At 38.0% G+C, this 19701-nt stretch overlaps 1 protein-coding gene across 1 annotated transcript in view; it reads right to left on the bottom strand.

Moving 5' to 3' along the window:
- Positions 1 to 19701, bottom strand: part of ITGA8 (integrin subunit alpha 8) — a 188863-nt gene that overhangs the window by 88401 nt on the left and 80761 nt on the right. The window contains exons 12-13 of the mRNA XM_084875768.1: positions 11298 to 11503; positions 8114 to 8305 (exon numbers count right to left, since the gene is read on the bottom strand). Of these exons, the coding sequence (XP_084731894.1) occupies positions 8114 to 8305; positions 11298 to 11503 (398 nt within the window). The remainder of the gene's footprint in view (positions 1 to 8113; positions 8306 to 11297; positions 11504 to 19701) is intronic.

Raw genomic sequence — 19701 nt, 5'->3', positions numbered from 1 at the left:
CAAAACAGGAACTTACGCCAACTCCTCCACATCCTCCCCTCCCCTGGGGCAAGGCAGCCCGTTTTTATTAACTATATCTTTACAAGCAGGATCAAGTATAAATGATATCCTGCCATGTTTACTGGTACCTTGGGTTTCAGAAAGAAGCCAGCTTCTAGGAGTGAGTGTTTGGAAGGTAGTGGTTTCAAACTTAAACCGACTAACTTCCAGTTTCTGGTCCAGCATGTATGAAGCTTGGAAATTGTCACTCTATCCTAACAAGTAAAAAGTTGAACAAACTGTAGATCCATAAGAGAAGTGCGGTCACAAGGCAGCTGCTGTCCCCTAAATTGAAGACACTGACAGGCAAATGCAGAGAATCACACTTAGCAAGGCAGCAATCTCCATAGGAACCAGTGCTGGTGGGGATCTGGACTATAATTGGTGAATACTGCAATAGGCTCCATGTGGACAACTCTCAGTTAAAAACTCCAGGGGTATCAAGTCACCAGGGATGGGGGACATACTTTTGTGAGTTTATCTCCTAGATATCTACCAGGTTCTCACAATGAATATCAGGAAAGTTCCCTGGCAGGTGGAGCAGAAAAGGAACTATTTTGAAATATTCCAGAACACTGTGCTCTTTTCAACAAGGTCTGCCCTCAGGAGAAACTATTCAAACAGAGCTTAACTGACCCAGAGAATGGAAATACCCAACTCCAGCCCATTCTAGCCATCCTACCCCATCCAGGGTCTGGGCAGGGTTACTAAGAAGGAACAGTTTGGAGGACAGGTTCACTAAGGACTGAGACCTAACCAAGGGCTCTAAAACACCCCTCCTCCCCTAAAGCCTACAACCACATCACCCAAGCCTAATTACAGTAGTTCCTTTCACCTGGTACAGTGGTTGGCAAACTCATTAGTCAACAGAGCCAAATATCAACAGTACAACAATTGAAATTTCTTTTGAGAGCCAATTTTTTTAAACTTAAACTTCTTCTAACACCATTTCAAAATAAACTTGCCCAGACCGTGGTATTTTGTGGAAGAGCCACAGTCAAGGGGCCAAAGAGCCACATGTGGCTCGGGAGCCACGGTTTGACTGACCTAGTACATCATGCCTGGCTATCAAAAAATATTACAAGACATACACATAAATAAAGCTAGACACAGACCTTACAACCTTTACAAATAACTGGTTTATTGATGTAAATGTAAAACACAGAACCATAAAATTCCTAGAAAATAAGATAAGAGAAAAAGTCATACCCTGGATGACCTTGGATATGGCTGTGACTTTTTAAACACAACACCAAGGCATGGTCCATGAAAACAAATTAATAAGCTGGACTACATTAAAATATAAAATTTATTTTCTGTGAAAGACAATGTCAAGAGAATGAGAAGACAAGCCACAGACTAGGAGAAAGTATTTGCAAAAAATACATTTGACAAAAGATGTTATCCAAAATATACAAAGAACTCTTAAAGTTCAAGAATGAGAAAACAACCCCATTAAAATTGGCTAAAGACCTTAACAGACACATCAGCAAAGAATATCTACAAATGTTAAATAAGCACATGGAAAGAAGCTCCACATTATAAGTAATCAAGGAAATTCAATTCAAACATCTACAACACCCCTTGAAGAGGGGAATGTTATTAGGCACTATATACCAATTTCACCAGAGGACTTGGCCTAAGGAGGCTGAGTGAGGTTATATAATCAGCCATTGTCACAGCTAGAATTTGAACTCAGGCCCCTGAGGCAGGATCTTTATTTAATTCAGTGATGTATCCTCAAAACTTAGAAAAGTGCCAGAGTAATTTAGTATATTGTGTTTCCAAAGCACAATCTCTTCAACATTATATAATCAGTAAATATTCTACTATCATTATCATCTTTAAAAATGAAGAATATTAGTGGCTGTTCTCAACATTAGCTAAATAATATTAAAATTGACTTAACACCTGTTACTGACAACTAAAATGTAAAATATATGTTGAATATTAAAAATGTAATTTATTGATTTAGAGTAATATTGATGGCTTGAAATATAACCATAATATAAGGGAACATGGTAATCTGTAGAATTCAGTGCATTTACAAATGTTATCTTCACACCCTATCAGGCATGAGGACTCCCAGTATCGAGATCTTGATTTCTAGTTGCCATTCTTTTCGAAAAGGAACTAGAGGTCTTTGAAGAATGGTTGATTTCCAACACTGAGCAAGGAAAATACAAGATGAGCCCAAAATATCCTGTCATGTAAGAAAGTAAGGACATGCTTCTATGAGGATGGAAATGCTAAAAGAATATAGGAACCAAATGAAAGGAATTCCCACTGGCCAGGTATAGGACAATTTATGCAACAACAACAAAAAATAATGGATGGTAGCTCATGAAATAAATATCCATGGCTCCATAAAGATATAATAAATTGAATAAATTTTTTGAGACATCTTTTTTGTACATTACAAATGCAATTAATGAATGTAGAAGGAATAATTTAAATAGAATATGGCAATTAAGCAGTAATAATTGTTGCAGGGAAGAGTTATCAGTGGATGCTAAGATTGGTGTGTAAAAGCATAATGAGAAGAAATAGGAATATAATCATGAACAAATATCAGACAAATCTAAATTCAGGGACATGCTTCAAATGTCTAGCCATACTTTTCAAAAGCTTCAAAGTCATGACAGCAAGGAAAGTTGATCTTTCTTTGATGGGACTATCACAGATTGGAGGAGACTAAGGACAAATGACAACTATATGTAATGTGAGATCCTGGACTGGATTCTACACTATAAAAAGAACACAAGTGGGACAGATGGTGAAATTCTATTAGCATTTCTAATAGGTTTATACATTAGCTAATAACTAAGTATACTCTTATTATATAATCTATACTAATAAAAGGGTAATATGTCAATTAGACCAGGTTGACCGGACATCTTCTGGACATCTGACTTCCTTCTGGACAAAGCCACAGTGGCTTGGGCCAAGGCAGAGGTGGCTAGGGGTGATCAGACCGACAGGAGAGCAAGTAGTTAGGGGCAAGATCAGGCTGACCCAGGGGAGCAAGCACTTAGGGGGCAATCAGGTCTGCTGGGAGGACAGTTGAGGATAATCAGGCCAGCAGGGGAGGGCAGTTGGGGGTGATCAGGCTGGCAGGGGAGGGCCATTGGGGACAATCAGGCCAGCAGGGGAAGGCAGTTGGGAGCAATCAGGTCAACAGGGGATCAGTTAGGCACCAATCAGGCCAGCAGAGGACCAGTTAGGGGGTGATCAGGCCGTCAGGAGAGTCAGTTACAGGGGATCAGACAGGCAGGCTGAGGTGGTTAGGGGCAATCAGGCAGGCAGGCAGGCAAGCAGTTAGGAGCCAGTGGTCCCAGATTGTGCCAGGATCGGGCCTAAACTGGCAGTCAGCCATCCCCTGAGGGGGTCCCAGATTGGAGAGGGTGCAGGCCGAGCTGAGGGACAGCCCCCCAGGTCCCCCCCCCCCCCAATGCACAAATTTCATGTACTGGGCCTCTAGTATATTAATATTAGGGGAATCTGACAGGAGGGTTTATGGGACTCTATTTTTGCAACTTTTCTGTCAGCCTAAAATTATTTTTTAGAAAAAGTTAAGAAAAAAGGTCTTACATGTTTTATTAAATGCCCCCCAACCCCCAAGATAGAGCCTTAATAATTTATCCAATATTACAGAGAAATCTGAGGAGGCAGTAAGTTTAGATCTTGGTTTACAGAATCTAAGTTAGAGTTTAAAAAGACCCTTGGAGAAGTGTCCCATACATCCACATCACTCTCAGGTGAAAAAAGTAAGGCCCAGAGAAGTGTCTTGGGCAAACTGGATTTAGAACCTGTTTTTTTTTTTTTTTATCTCTCCATTTATTTTTACTTATCTTTATGACACTGCTGGACTCAAGTCCGAAAACTCCTTCAGTTGACTTAATTTATTCAATTTAATCTAAATTTATAAAGTCTTTTTTACAAGAAATGTATATTCAAATTTCTAATGTGTTTATAATGAAAATCTTGCTCAAAAAGAACAGAATGTTTTGCTTTTCATAAAACATTTGGTAGCAGTTTGAGAAGCTAAAATAAATTTTGACTATAAGATTTAAACTTAGTTCAACTAAACTTCATATCAATTCAATGAGCTCAAAGTTTGATTAAAATGCATTGTTCTCTTGGTTAAAGCCACCCTTTTATTTCTTCTCATGTGCAGCCTCTCTCTAGCTGGGTTGTTTACACACACACGCACACACACACAACCACTCATTAAAACATAAAATGGGTCATTTATTACATTTGGTATAATTGTCTGAGATGGCTTCATGATATCACCATTGTCTATTAGAGGCTTGAACAAGACAATGATAGTCTTGGCATTCAGCCCATGTTTCCCTCTGCTTTTTATTGCCTGTATGATTTCTGTTCCTCAATAAAACCAGCAATTCCCTCCTCCAGCCCTCCCCCCAATGTCTGGACTGTGCATTTAGCAGATGACCTTGTTATACAATCATGTTTAACAGGATTAGACTATATCATTGCATTTTAGGGATTCCTGACAATCACAGCTGTTTCTTCTCTGAAAAGTTTTAACTCTATTAATGTATACAAGATACTCCTCTGGTCAACCATAATTTCCCAGTGAGCACCAGTGTAGAAATCTGAACACATCTATTTTTTTTTTATAGGAAAAAGAATTTTGGTACCAGAAATGAAAATATTTATGATTCTTATTTATGTATGCGTACTGATGACAATGTTTATTGTTTAGAAGTCTAAAAACACTGAGAGGTTAGGCAAAATTATTCCAAATATTTTTTCTACATTAGAATCTCTACATTTCTAATACTAAATCTCTCATGTCTTTCCGTTATACCATACTCTTCTCAGGGCACCAGATCAAAAGTCCAGAGTCATCTTTAACATCCCTTCTTTCCACCCTAACTCCTCTATTTTCCATCACAGCCAGACATTAGCAATTTTCCACTTACGCTATTTTGTCAGTTCCTTCCTTTAAATTGCCATTGTTATCTTCTTAATGTGGGCCTAATTTATAAGAAATTAAATACCCCTAAATGGCTAAGGGAAAGGAAAGAGCATTTTTCGTTTCTGGTACCCAGTAAATCACAGTAGTGAGATATGGGAGAAGCCCTTATGCTCATCTCCCACTTAAGGAGGGTGAGTGGTGGAATCATTTCATAGCTAGGCAGCATGAAATGATTAGGGGAATTCTCTAGTGAGGGTCCAGCCACAGGAATATTATGAGTGGTCTTCAGCCGGTACAGTCTCTATATCTATGTTCTTATGGGTCTGGGACAGGAAAAGTAAATATCATATTATAAAGTAAGCTTGGGGACTATGAAAATTGAATAAACAAAATAAAATCATATAAATCAGTGTGCTTAAGGAAAAGAATACCTCCAAAATAGTCTGTTTTAAAATATGTTTGAAGAGCCACCATTTATTGAACTATGTTCTATATAATCTCATTTTAACTAAAGACATCATTTCATTATATAAAAATTAAATTTCATCTTTATACCAACATATTATTATCTTATTTTACAGAGTAGGAAATTGATGTTCCGAGAGGTTAAGAAATTGTCTCACTCGTACACAGCTGGAAAACAGTGAAGTCAAGTTTTAAACCTATGTTGTTTATCTCCAGCATCCTAGAATGCATGTTTTCCTCAAAATCTTTGGCAGCCTAACATACCTGTAAAGTTAAGCAGCTTTGATTCTGTTCATATTAATCAGATTGATACTCTTTCCTATTGTAAGCCATTTCACAACATTTTATAAAAACCTTCTATACCTAGAAAGTGCAAGCACACAACCCAGGGAAGTGGGTATTATTGGCCCCATAAAACCAGAAAAGAAAATAGAAGCTCCGAGAAATCAAATAACTTGCCCGCTGCCACAGCTCATCAGTGAGGACTGGGGAGACGCCCCTTCCCTTGCTCACAGCCACTCTGCTAACTGAGATTAAGTCTGAATCTAGACGTGACTGCAAGATTACGGTTTTCCGCCTTTGTGGAAATGGAGGCTTGAGTGCTAAATGGAATTCATAGACATAAAAATGAGGGAAGTGACATGTCTGATTCCTGAGTTATGCCTGTAAATTTCAAATCTGTTCTGCTAGTTAACAGAATCTAGTTGCCTGCCTATTAGCCAGTTTTTCTCTTGATAAGGCCCCGGGTACTTGGTGTCAACATAAAAAGGCTTTTTTGAGTGGCATTCTTTCTGTGAGAAGATGAGTAGCAGGGAAAATTGTATAGGATCATAAATCACAAAACACCTATAGCCCCCTTTAAGAGGCAGAATCTGGACCAGAACCAGTCTACTAATTAATAGGAACTCTGAAAACCTCAAGCCTATCTGGAGGAATAAAAATTCAACTTAATCGCCTTTGGTCTTGCCTTAGTGAAGAACATTTACTTGACATACAGATGGCTGTAACACAGCATTTACATCATAAGTCACTCTAAATTGAATCAGCCTCAGGAGATAAAGGTGTTATCTAGCAAATGGCCTCAAATGACCTTTTATAATTGTGAAAATGGGATGAAAAAGACATAATTAATAAATTGCTTCTCTGTTCCCTGTGCTACTCCTTTTTGTCCCCTCTTCACTGAAGGGAATATTCCTTTGAGAGATAAGTTGTTTCCTATTTCTCTCCTCCAAGGTATTTTTTTTAGAAGACTTCAAAGGAAGTCAGTGGGCTGGCTCTTTAATGGATACTCCCTTTATTTCTTTGCCTAGTATAAGGCACTGCTTAATGAATAGCAATAACTTTCTAAATTTACTGTCTAAAATTGCAACCCAGGAGTTGAATTTCATTAATTACCCTGACATATTTTGGGAAGAAATTACATAGAGGATCTAAATTTTGGATCATTTAAAATAGAACATAATACATCTCAGACCCTCCCCTCAAATACAAAAAACCATCATTGATTAGATTAGTATAGTATGACCTGCAAATATAAATCTAACAAGATGCTCTTAAAATTGGTGTAGGAAGCATGCATTCATAAACAAATTTGTATAAAATGTAATACTAATCCATGTTGAGCCCACTATAATGTCTATGCTAGTGCTATGAAATATTTCTGGCAAGTTTATAAGAACATGTTGCAGGATCCTTTTTGCCTGATCCCAGAGGGGAAGAGAAAGCCGAGTCAGTGATTGGAACACTGCCCCAAATCAGAAAAAGCTCTACTACATATGGAAAATACTCAATTAGGGGAGGGGTGGTGGAAAGAGAAAGGCTTTAATGAATAGTTGAAACTGTCAGTTAACTATTAATGACTTCTAAGTATTTATTGAAACCATCTTAACATAACCAACATAAAAGCGAAAATTGAACCATAAAACCAAGAAGTCCAATGTTCTCTGCTAAAAATCCCGATTACAGAAACAATTCTTTAAGACCAATCCATATTTTCATATGACATGCCCAAAACATGAATGGTAGCTCTCTGCTTTATGGATTTCCATTAGTCCTCAGTATAAATTGGATAATCAAAGCTGGTTAATAATGTAATGATGTATGTCAATTCTAATTTAAAAATAAAAAAGATAGTTTATTATTTCTGTTACAAACCAGTTAATTTTGCTTCACTTTAAAATATTTGATCTATCTTTGGAAAGCCCAAAATATACCTGGAAAATACTTATGCTCTAAAAACGTGAGCTTTATGATAGAAACATTGAGGTTCATAAGTTAATTAATATGAGATCAGAAAGGAATTATGGGATTAAAATAAATTATCTGTCTTTGTCAATGATAGAAAGGTATCTGTCTTTGTCAATGGAGACCAAATTGCTGAGGGGTTTCGAAGAAAAACTTCTGTTGCAAAGTCAACAAGTTTTATGTCCAATGCAGTTTTTTAAAAGCCATCTTGCTTTTCTTGACAGGAAAGGGAGTGTTTGTTTTGTCTTCCTTCAAATTCTCATGGAAGTCACTCTGGAATCCTACACCAAGAACCTGTGCAGTGGGGAAGCTTAGCCTCCGCGGTCTGAGAGAGCTGCTTACACAGGAGGCCTTTCCCAGAGAATGGGCTCTATCTAGGAGGTGAACTCTACCATGGGAAAAGAAAGAAAATCTCACCTGGGTAATCGTTCTTGTCTATGTCCGAGTCTCCTCGTAAAGTGTAGCCGAAGCCAGAAGGGATAGCCTGTGATGCCCACGCTCCTTGCAAAATTTGGGAAGCCTTGGTGTTCAAGCCATGTTTGTTCCCATTGTAAATGAACACTTTGCCTCTTTGATCCTGGCCTGCAAAGGGCGCGCCAATGGCAACATCTACAGAGACACATAAGCGTATTTTTTAAATAAAGAAGAATGTTTTGAAATAGAAGTAAGTGCACTCAAAGAGCAGTGCCATACAGTCTAAAGGGCTTATTGTTTCCCATGAAATTTGCTGTAGTGCAGCAAGAGTAAGTTATTTGTTGTCTTTTCTCCATTCAACATAAAAGGTAGAATACAATAAAATCTCGATATAAAAGACTAATTCAAGCGAGGGGATGTCCATTAAAGCCAAAAGTCCATCAATATATATAAAAGTCTAAGCGACTGGCCAACACATAGTGACCACCAGGAAACAGATGCTCATGTAGGAGCTACCAAGCGACAGCAACTTTGCAGAGTGCCCTCTCACACTCTGGGAAGCCTTGGGGGATGTCAGTCTGCCAGTTTCAGCCCCATCCCCACAGGCCAGGCTGAGGGGCCCCACCTGCCAGAGGGCCCCACTCACTCCACAGATGCCCTTCAAGCTCCAGTGCTGCCCCAGACGTGGCCAGCTGGGGAGGGATTACAGGAGGTTGGCTCCAGGGTGTGTCTGGGTCATCTCACCCAGTCCCACCCTGCTGGCCATCTTCTAATTAATTTCCTTTCAATGTGCAAGAATCCATGCACTGGGCCTCTAATTATATAATAAAGATTTTTCTAAGGTGTATGTTAAAAAATTGACAAACTAGTTATTTTACCTGTTTTACATACATAGACATGAAAAGTTTAATTTCACAGAAAAGTTTTCCATATGTATTACAGTAATTTTAAATTTCTACTGAATAGGTCTAGTAAATGCTTGTATGCACCAGTCACGACGATTAAACAAAGGCACACAGTTGGGGCATAGCTTAGCACAACTCCAAGCATCTGCCAGCACACTTTCAAACTGCTGCAGAAAATCACGTGACAACAGAACCAGTCACCACTCTTGCTGTGGTGTAATCAAGTGCTAATCATTCACGGAACACTTTATGAACAGTGACACTTGGATTTAAATCTGTAGACCATAGTTGTAGATATGTAATATTTATTTATATCAGTGAAATTACTACAGAGTTTTTCCAACATTGCCCTATTTAATAAAATTTGTTAAAAATAACAGTGAATTAATAACAAAAAGTAACCTGTTAATCTATATATATAAAATGCTAACATGCAAATAAACTGAACAGCTGAACTATGACATGCGCTGACCACCAGGGAGTCATGGCAGGCAATAAGTGGCAGAGCATGGAACATGGCAGGCATCAGCCACAGCGGGATTGTGGAGCAGGTGAGCAGGAGCACCAGACCAAGGTGGGGCAAGCCTCTGGTGGTTACTGAAAATTTTTTGCTCCCACATGCTATAGTCCCACCCAGTGCTTGCACCTGCTGCGGGCGCTGGCCCTGCTCACACCCGCTGCCTGTTCCTGGCGCCAGCCCTGATTGCTCAGCACTGGCAGCATGTGCGAGCCCCAATTGCCCCTCAGGGCTTCTCCACCTTTCCTAGCTCCTGGGGGTGATCAGGGCAGCAGCTGCTGCTCAAGCTCCCAGCTGGCACTGGAGCTGCCATTTGCACCTGCTGCTGTCCTGTTTGCTCCGCGCCATCAGTGGGTGTAAGGAGCGGAGGGGGGGGGGGGCTGTTGGCCCTGATCACCCCTGAGGGCTTCTCCACCTCCCCCTGCTCCTGAGGGATGATAGGGGCAGCAGCTGCTATTCGCAGGGGCTGATGGTGTCAGCCTTGCTCACATCCACTGCTGGCAACAGCCCCAATTGCTTCGTGCCATCAATGGGTGTGAGCAGAGCTGGTGCAGTCAGCATGTGGGAGCGGCAGTGGTGGGAGCAGGGCTGCCAGCAGATAGGGGACCAGGGTTTGTGTGTGTGTGGGGGGGGGGGGTAGGGGTGCATAGCCCAAAGTTTTTTTCAAGGTGCACGAATTCTTGCACTGGGCCCCTAGTTTAATTATAAGCAAATTTTAGAGGCATTTTAAAATTAATAGGATATTAGTTTTCACATATGACATATGGACCAGAAATCTGTCCATTAAATATGAAGTCTGCTAAATTGAAGTCTGAAAAATCGAGGTTTTACTATACCAGATACTTAATACTAATACCTGCCAAAAGTACTAAGGAATACTGAGCTGATGCAATAGCTGAGGCTATTTTGTTAGAGCAAATTCCTAATCATTCCACCAACTTCAATTAAGAAACCCACTATATGTTGGTTCTTAATTTAAAGGCCCTGAAAATATATGCAAGATTTTACATGAGCATGCATGTTTTCTGAGAACAGGGTACTTACAAGACATTTATAAATTCCTAACTTAAAGAACCACAATCCTAAACTAATTATTTAACCCTACTTTATTACAAATGTTGAAGCTGCCTTTCAGCTGAAGTTTACAGACCAAACACCTGCAATAATGTAAACATTGAAAGTTTTTAATAAAAATTTTTTTTTAATTTAGCAACACCCATATATAGGCCACCAAGTTTAATCAGAAGGCCATAACATACTGGACATATACTTATTTACTAACATACGGACATATACTTATCTGTTTTTGACTTGGTTCATATCAAAGATTCCCTAGTTCTCTTTGAGACACTAAATCCAAATATCAATTTTTTAACTTTATTTTTATTGTTGACACTATCACGGATATCCCCAATTTCCCCCTTTTGCCCATCTCCACCCAGCTCCACCCCTTTTCCCTCTGGCCATCACCTCACTCTCATCTGAGTCTATAGATTATACATCTATGTTCTTTGGCTAATCTCTTTAAAACTGTCACTGCCTTTATTTAGATCTGTTGTATGACACACAAAATCAACATGAGAAAATTTCCATGTAACACCTATATTAATCAAAACATATAAATTTTAACTTGCCTTGAGATTTTTGATAGCATATTAAGCATCAACTGCATCATACACACCACTGTCAATACTTCAAAATGTCCATGCCACCATAGCCATGAATTATGACACACCCACAATTTCCACACATTGGTGTAAATTACCATTGTATCCATCTTGATTCAGGTCTCCTAAGGGAGCCACAGCACTACCAAATCTCCCGAAAACCTCCGTGCCTGCGAGCACCTGTGGGTCTTCAAAGATAAGAGCGCTCACTTGCATATACAGGTAAACTTGACCCACTTCCCTGGGGTTACTCTCAAATTCACGTTCCATAAAGAGAGGTGCCCCAACCAGTATGTCATCCATCCTGTAGGGAACAAGAGAGAGGTTAGCACGCTGGCATAGATGAGATTCTTTTTGGAATATTTTAAATTAACTGGATTAGTATATTTCCACTGGTATTTTTCCTTTCGCAAGGGACATTTTACAATCATCATCTTTCTCTCATTAATTTATTTTGTCTATAAAGTAGAATGCTGCAAGAAAATAAGGTTATTAAGTGATCCCATCAAACTCTTAAATTATGTTAAAAGTGGCTGCTTTAAGAAAACCACAGATATTTCACCTTTTTCACTTTGAGTGCATTTCCAGAAACTATAGATACACAAGTAAAACATCAAAAGGACCAAATTAGGCTTATCTAAAAGTGGATTACAGGTTCCCAGAATTTATATACCTATACACTTAAATTATGAAGTTTTCTTGCAGTAATAAGGCTTAAAAAGAAATTTGTCCTCCTATTTCCTATTGTTACCTTCATTTAAATAAAACATAGACCATAGAGGGTGATAGCACTGGCTAGAAAGATAAAATTTCATACCAAAAGAGAATTTACAATTATTTTTTAAATGAAGATATAACAATAAACTAATAGATAATTCTCAAGGTTGAAAAAATTCCAGAAGCAGACACCTAACCAAATTATTTAGAAATAAAAACATAACCACCAAGAGAATAAAAAACAAAAATGGTTAAAGGTGTTTCCTTCACAGAGTCAGATAGCAAACAAAAGAATAAAACAGAGCCTTTTGCCCTAGCCAGTTTTGCTCAGTGGATAGAGATCAGCCCACAGACTGAAGGATCTCGGGTTCAATTCCCATCAAGGGCACATATCTCAGTTTCAGACTAGATCCCTGGCCCTGGTAGAGGTGAATGCCGGAAGGCAACCAATAGATGTGTCTCTCTCACATCAATATTTCTCTCTCTATGTCTCTCCCCATCCCTTCCACTTTCTGTAAAAAAAAAAAAAAAAAAAAAAATCAATGAAAAAGAATGTTCTCAGATAAGGATGAACAAAAAAAAAACAAAATACCAGTCTTCTAAGCTGTACAGGGTTTTAAAAACAAAAACATGTATTATTTTTAATTAAAAAAATTTTTAAAAAGTCACATCAACCAAAATTTGTAATTTGATCTGTACTAATGACCTCCACTGAAATTTGTCTGCAGACACCCTGTCCTAGGAAGTGCAATAATATGAAAATTACTTCTGACAGAAATACAAATTTGCATTTGACTTTTATGTCTATGTAGATTAGATGAGATGTAGAAGTTTGTCAAGTAAACTACTAAAATATTAGCATTGATCTAAAAGGTAGGGCTGAGGTGGGAACAGTTACTGAGAGCAAGACACCACTTTAAAGCAATCTGCAAGACTACCCCTCTCTCCAACTTCTTGCCTTCCATGTGGTGTTCATCCACTGTCTGTTTCTCAGTATGATTCAATAGACAGCCTGTGTACTGACTGTGTTTAAGATACTGTGATAAGTGATTTAACAAATACAATGACTATTAGATCAATCCTGTTCTTAATTAACTTACAAGTGAGGTCAAACTGCCACTCATATAACTATAAACAAGGCAGCGCAAGAAAAGTATGAGTGTCCAGCGATGTTGCTCATTGGTTGAACATCAATCCATGCCCCAAAAGGTCACTTGTTTGATTCCCAGTCAAGGCACATACCCGGGGTTGTGGGCTCAATCCCCAGTAGAGGGCATGCAGGAGGCAGCTGATCGAAGATTCTCTCTCATTATTGATATTTCTAACTCTCCCTCTCCCTTCATCTCTGAAATCAATACAAATATTAAAAAAAAAAGATAAAAAAGTATGAGTGATTCAAACTAAATGCTGGGGGTTCCCAATGGGAGATAGCATTGAACGTGGGTGGGATTCTGATAGTAGATCTACAGGCAGGCTTTCCAGATGGTGGTGCTGTAAGCCAAGGCAAGTGTCCCTGAGTGAAGTTAGGGAATCCTTAGTAGTCCAAGAAAGTTCCTTGCTAGAAGGATGCCTATATATTAATTTTATATAAAACTAGAGGCCCAGTGCACAAAATTTATACACGGGTGGGAAGGTGTCCCTCAGCCTCGTCAGCACCCTCTACAATCTGGGACCCCTTGAGGGATGTCTGACTGCCCGTTTAGTCTCTCTCACAATCCAGGACTGCTAACTCCAACCACTCGCCTGCCTACATGCCTGATTGCCCCTAACCTGCCTGCCAGCCTGATCACCCCCTAATCACTCCCCTGCCAGCCTGTTTGGTGCCTAACTGCTCCCCTGCCGGCCAGATTTCCCCTAACTGTCCTCCCCTGCTGAACTGGTCGCCCCCAACTGTCCTCCCCTGTTGGCCCAGTCACCCCTAACTTCTCTCCCTTGCCAGCCTGGTTGCCCTAATTGCCTCCCTTGCTGGCCCAGTCACACCTACTGCCCTCCCTTGTTCTAGCAACTTCACTCTTTACATCAAGACTAGAAATGGAAGTTTCATTTAATGGAATTGGTAATTTATATTGGGACTAAAAGGTTCTTCCACTGAGAAGTGAATTTAAAGCAATTCCTGTAGACATTGTGGGTAAAACAGTACCACCATGACCGTTAATATAATGTATTAAAACTTTATACAGGTATGTTTTCTTCCTGGACCATCCAAGAAAAAGCATTTGGGGTGTACAGTTTGATCTTCAATGACTGAAGTTATAGTCTGAAAGGCTGCCAACTGTTCATCATTTAGAGAATTTATCAAAACATCTGCCTGCTGTCGTTCATATGATTCAACACATGTATTTGTATTTGTTAATAAAGGATAATCTGGAAGTTTGAAATGTGAACATTTCATTCAATGCAATGTGAATACCTCTTGAATTTTGTTTAGAGCATGCATTTCACAGTTTACACAGGCACCTTCTCTTTGGTATAATTTCCAACAGAAATCTTCAATAAGATGAGATTTATTCTCATCCCATAATTTGTCTGCATCAGAAGGACATCCAAACACACATATGAATGCAAAAAGTTGCCCTAGTTGTTTGGGCGTGTCAAGGATGATTGCATTGTCAATCGTATCTTTCCAGATAGTGTCACCGATTAATAATCCTTGGTGTTTAGCAGCTTCATGAAATGTAACATAAGTTACAGCTCTTACAGTTCGCAGATCATCAAAACTTATTGCACCTTTTACATGCAGAAGCAAAAGTCTAAGGTAACATTGTTCTTGTTCTCTAAAGCTCAAAGTGAACAGTCTACCTAATACTTTATTCCCACCCTTTTGGCATTTTGTCCACAAAGAATTATTAAACACATAATGCTGTGAAATCTCCCAATAATAGTTATTATGCGTGTCAGAATCTTCTCTATTCAATAAGAACCAAGCAAAGTTCAGTTATGCCTTTTAGCCCTATCTTTAACTTCAGCAGAATCATCAGTATGAAAATACAAATTTTATTCATTTGGCAAATAAATAGGCAATCTTGTGATTTCATGAAATTGGTCATGCATTCGAATTGCAAAAAGTTTCCAAACAGCCTCAGGAGTGCTCACATACCTGGAGTCAATAAAGTCTTGTATTTCTTCATGATTGATAATATTTTTTTCAGAAATTTGAATATTTGTACAATCATATCCTTTATAGATATATTTAAATAGGTATTTGACACATTTAATCAATGAGCAGACTTCAACGTTTATATGACATATTTAAGGCACAAATATGAGTTATAAGAGACAATCCAAGTGTTATCAACAACTTTATTTCCAACAGACATGGTGCTACCGATCTTCGTTTGTATTTGGGATATACATCAATATTTCCAATGGTCACATTTTGAAATTCTTTCGGATATCCCTTTGAACATTTTCCATTTTCCATACATGGACTATTTGGATTTTGTATTCCACATGGTCCATGTACCATATTTGATTTTACAATTTGAAAAAATCGAGGACACTGGCCTTCATCTGGAATTTCTGCCTTAACTATACGGTCAATGTCATCTTCTGTTTGTAATTTGGATTCACTATCTAATTTCAGTAATATGTGAGTGTGAGGCAATCCACATTTCTGAAATTCAATGACAGAAATTTTAGCAATTACTTTGCCAAATAAATGAAATTTACATATATCATTTAAAAGAGCATTCAGCTTAATATTAAAAACTCTGGCTACCAAGTCAGAGATTTTGCTGCGTATGGTTTCTTCTAGGATTTTTATGGTTTCATGAATTATATTTAAATATTTTATACACTTTGAGTTTTTCCTTGTGTATAGTGTAAGTTGGTTGCCTAGTTTTGCATATATCTGTCCAATTTTCCCAACACCATTTACTGGATAGACTGTCTTGACTCTATTGTATATTCTTGCCTCCTTTGTCAAATATTAATTGAGTATAATGGTATGGGTTGATCTCTGAAAAATCTGTTCTTTTCAATTGACCTATATGCCAGTACCAAGCTGTTTTTATTACAGTGGCTCTGTAGTATAACTTTATATCCAGTATTGTGATACCTCCAACTTTGTTCTTCTTTCTCAAGATTGTTGCAGCTATTCAGGGTCTTTGTTGCTTCCATATAAATTTTTGGAGTATTTGTTCTAGATATGTGAAATATGCTGTTGGTGTTTCAATAAGAATTGCATTGAATCTGTATATTGCTTTGGGTACTATGGAAATTTTAATGATGTTAATTCTACCAATCCATGAACATGGTATATTCTTCCACCCCTGTATATCTTCTTCTATCTCTTTTTTCAACATCCTGTAGTTTTCCAAGTACAAGTCTTTTATCTCTCCTTAGTTAAGTTTATTTTTAAGTATCTTAATTTTTTGATGCAATGGTTAATGGGGTTATTTGTTTAGTTCCTCTTTCTGAGATTTCATTATTTGTGTATAAAAATAATATTGATTTCTGGGTGTTAATTTTGTATCCTGCTATCTTGTCAAATTCATTTATTAAATACAGAAGTTTTTCAGTGAAGTCTTTAGGGTTTTGTATGTTCACTATCATGTCATCTAAGAATAATGACAGTTTTATTTCCTCCTTTCCAATTTGGATGTCTTTTATTTCTTCTTCTTGTCAGATTACTGTGGTTAGGACTTCCAGCACTATGTTAAATAAGAGTGGTGATAGTGGACAACTCTGGTTGTTATCAGCCTTGGTTGTCCTCAGACTATTGACCACTGGACTGAGAGGTTTTCCAACAGGGTGTGACCACTGCTTTCCTTCCAGGCAAAAAACCTCCTGGATAGCAAAGGTCCATCAGAGAAAGATGTCATCCACAGCCAGGTGAGGGAATGTCTCAGCACAGGAAACCAGGGTGACGGCCCTTCAAGCTCCAATCCCTAATCCTGAACTCCCCTCACACACTCTGGGCGACTCTGCCCTCCCTCTGCTGGATCCCAAGGTTGTGGCTGTACACGAAATTTTGTGCATTGGCCCTTTAAGAGGGTGCCTGCATTTCCAGCTATCTCTTGCTGGTAGACAGCAGCCTTGCTTCTTTTCACAGCCAGGTGTTATGTGGGCACCTTTCTCAGTTCTGGTTCTCTGGGCTGGGGCACCCAGCTTGGGGTTTAGACCACAGAGTTCTCAAAAGGAACCCCCTACAACTGAGATATCCCTCCAGACCTTCAGCTGCTGTCTGTGGGAGCCCCTTTTGTGGCTCTGCACTTCCTACCAGTCTCTATGTAGTCTCCATTTTCTGTCCTGGATTATCAGAGTCCTCTCTAGCTAGTTTTCAGTTGATTTTTCAGGGGTTTTTTCTATATTTTAGTTATATTTCAAATTTGGTCCTGGGAGAGTGCCAGTGTAACTTCCACTTACTCTGCTACCATTTTTAATCCCAAGAATAGCATGAGTTTTGACATCATGCTGATCTAGATTTAAAATCTGGTTTAGTAACTAGCTGTGTCATACTGAACAAGTCACATTACCTCTAAAATGTGGATAAGATAGAAATAGGGTACTTTATTAGGTACATCATATAAGATTTCTCTGTTTGTCTCTCTCTCTCCCTCCAATGAGTGCATATACACACTGATTATACAATAGTTTTTAATACATAAGTATTATAAAGGCATTGGGCTAGTCATTTATGGAAATACACAATATTTTACATTATAACAATGCACACAGAAGGGGTTTCTGTTAAAAATGCAAAATGTGCCCTGACTTGTGTGGCTCGGATAGTTGGAACATCGTCCTGTACACCAGTAGGTGGTGGGTTCAATTCACAGTCAAGGAACATACCCAGGTTTTGGGTTTGATCCTAGTTGGGGGCACATAAAGAGGCCATCTCTATCAATGTTTCTTTCTCTCTCCCCCTTTCTCTCTCAAATAAATTTATAAAATGTAAAATGCATTCTCCTTTTCCATCTCCTATCTTGGAGGAGCCAGAAAGAAGTGAAACATAACTTTGGGGCCTGGGGCTTTAGGGACAACTAGAATAGGCTTTCATTATTTCTCCACATCAGGGGAAATAACACATGGATGGAAACGCACCTTGAACAGTGACTTCACAGACCTGTAAGAAGGAAGGGAATTGTGGGAGGCTGTGAAAGACAGGCTCATGGAATGGCTATTATTTTGGTGTCAGATTCCAAAACATCAGTTGGATTGCTATACTTGTATAATATAAAACATTTTTTAATGTTCCGAGACATTATTTAAAAAAAAAAAAATTACCATTGCTTACAATCCTATTTTGCTCCAGGCAGAGAGGATAGCAGAAATTGAGCCAATCTAGCCTCTGGCATTCCCTTGCAGGAACCTAGCTGCCTCTCTTTCTGTGCTTTGTTGTTGTTGTTGTTTGGTTGGTTGGTTGGTTGGTTGTGTTTTTTTTTTTTTTGGCTGGTATGAAGAAGAATTTATTAAAAACTGAATTGTGTTTATTGCTGTCTTATAGTTAAAAGACATAAAAAATCATCAGTTCCCAATTACAGAGGCTGTGTGGGGCCATTTTCTCATTCTGTAAAGAAGAGAAAAAATAATAATTGGTCCCTGAGGGTATGAACATGACATAGGACTGACACAATTGGCTCACTTCATTATCACTGCCAACACCGAGTTCTAGAAATGAGAAATTATTTGACCTATCATTGTGAAAGACCAGCAAATCCAAGGAATCTTTGGATTCTTAAAATATTATAACAGCACTGATTTATTGTCTTAGGAATACGTTTTCCTAGATATTTAATGGTAAGTCTTCTAAATGTTCTAAATGCCAAAAAAGGAGGAAGACATTTGTTCTTAATTTATAATTGTGTTCTCATAAGGTTGTGAGACAATAACTGTCTTGTATTCAATTGGTACAATGTGCTTTGTGGAATATTTTGTACTTAGTGTCAATATTTTTTCTATTAGCAATACCACTTAAGAGTCAAAGCATATATTATTGTTTAGGCTGGTGTTGTTAAAACTCAATTTGCAGTTCATTAGTGGATTGTGAAATCAATTTAATTGGTCTTGACAAGCAATTTTTTAAGTGAAAAATAATATAATAGAAAATATTAGAGTGAATGAATTACATAATAAGGGTAAATATTGTTCCATACAGCTTTTGTTTCAATTGTACATGTGTGTACTGGGTTTCAAAGTCAAATACATTTCCTTCTATAGACCACAAGGCAAAAAAAATAAAAAATCATTGAAAACACTACAGTATGTTTATGTGAGTTATTAGGCTATCTCAAATTTTGTTTGTGAAATCTTTTTTTTTTAATTCAATATATATATTTTTAGAGAGAAAGGAAGAGAAGGGGAGACAGAGAAACATCAATATGAAAGTGAAACTGATCAGCTACATCCTGCATGCCCCCTACTGGGGATCAACCAGTAATCTTTTAGTGCATGGGACAATAGCCAACCAACTGAACCGCACTGGCCAGGGCTCAAATATATATATTTTTAATATATCCAATTCAAGTTTAAAACATTTAAAATATCTATTGGTAAAGGTATTTTCCATTGACCTGCTGATAAAGTAGTTATATAATAGACTATGTTCAATCTTAAGAGACTATATATATTGATAGTAACAGTCTGGGTGATATATATAGTGTACCTTAAAAAATGTATAATTATTAAATCTGCATTTGAATAATTACTAAATCCAATGGGTTAAATCTGAAAAAAAGAAACATCAAATGAGCTATCAAAAAAAAGTGTGTATATATATTTTGAAGGACACCCTGTATATATATTATATTTATCTATAATAATAAAATCATAATATGCTAATTA

This window comes from Pipistrellus hanaki (genome assembly GCF_964339955.1).
Source record: "Pipistrellus hanaki genome assembly, chromosome: 1".
NCBI lineage: Eukaryota > Metazoa > Chordata > Mammalia > Chiroptera > Vespertilionidae > Pipistrellus > Pipistrellus hanaki.
The sequence above is the reverse complement of the archived record's forward strand: the minus strand, read 5'-3'. Positions and strand labels throughout refer to the sequence as shown.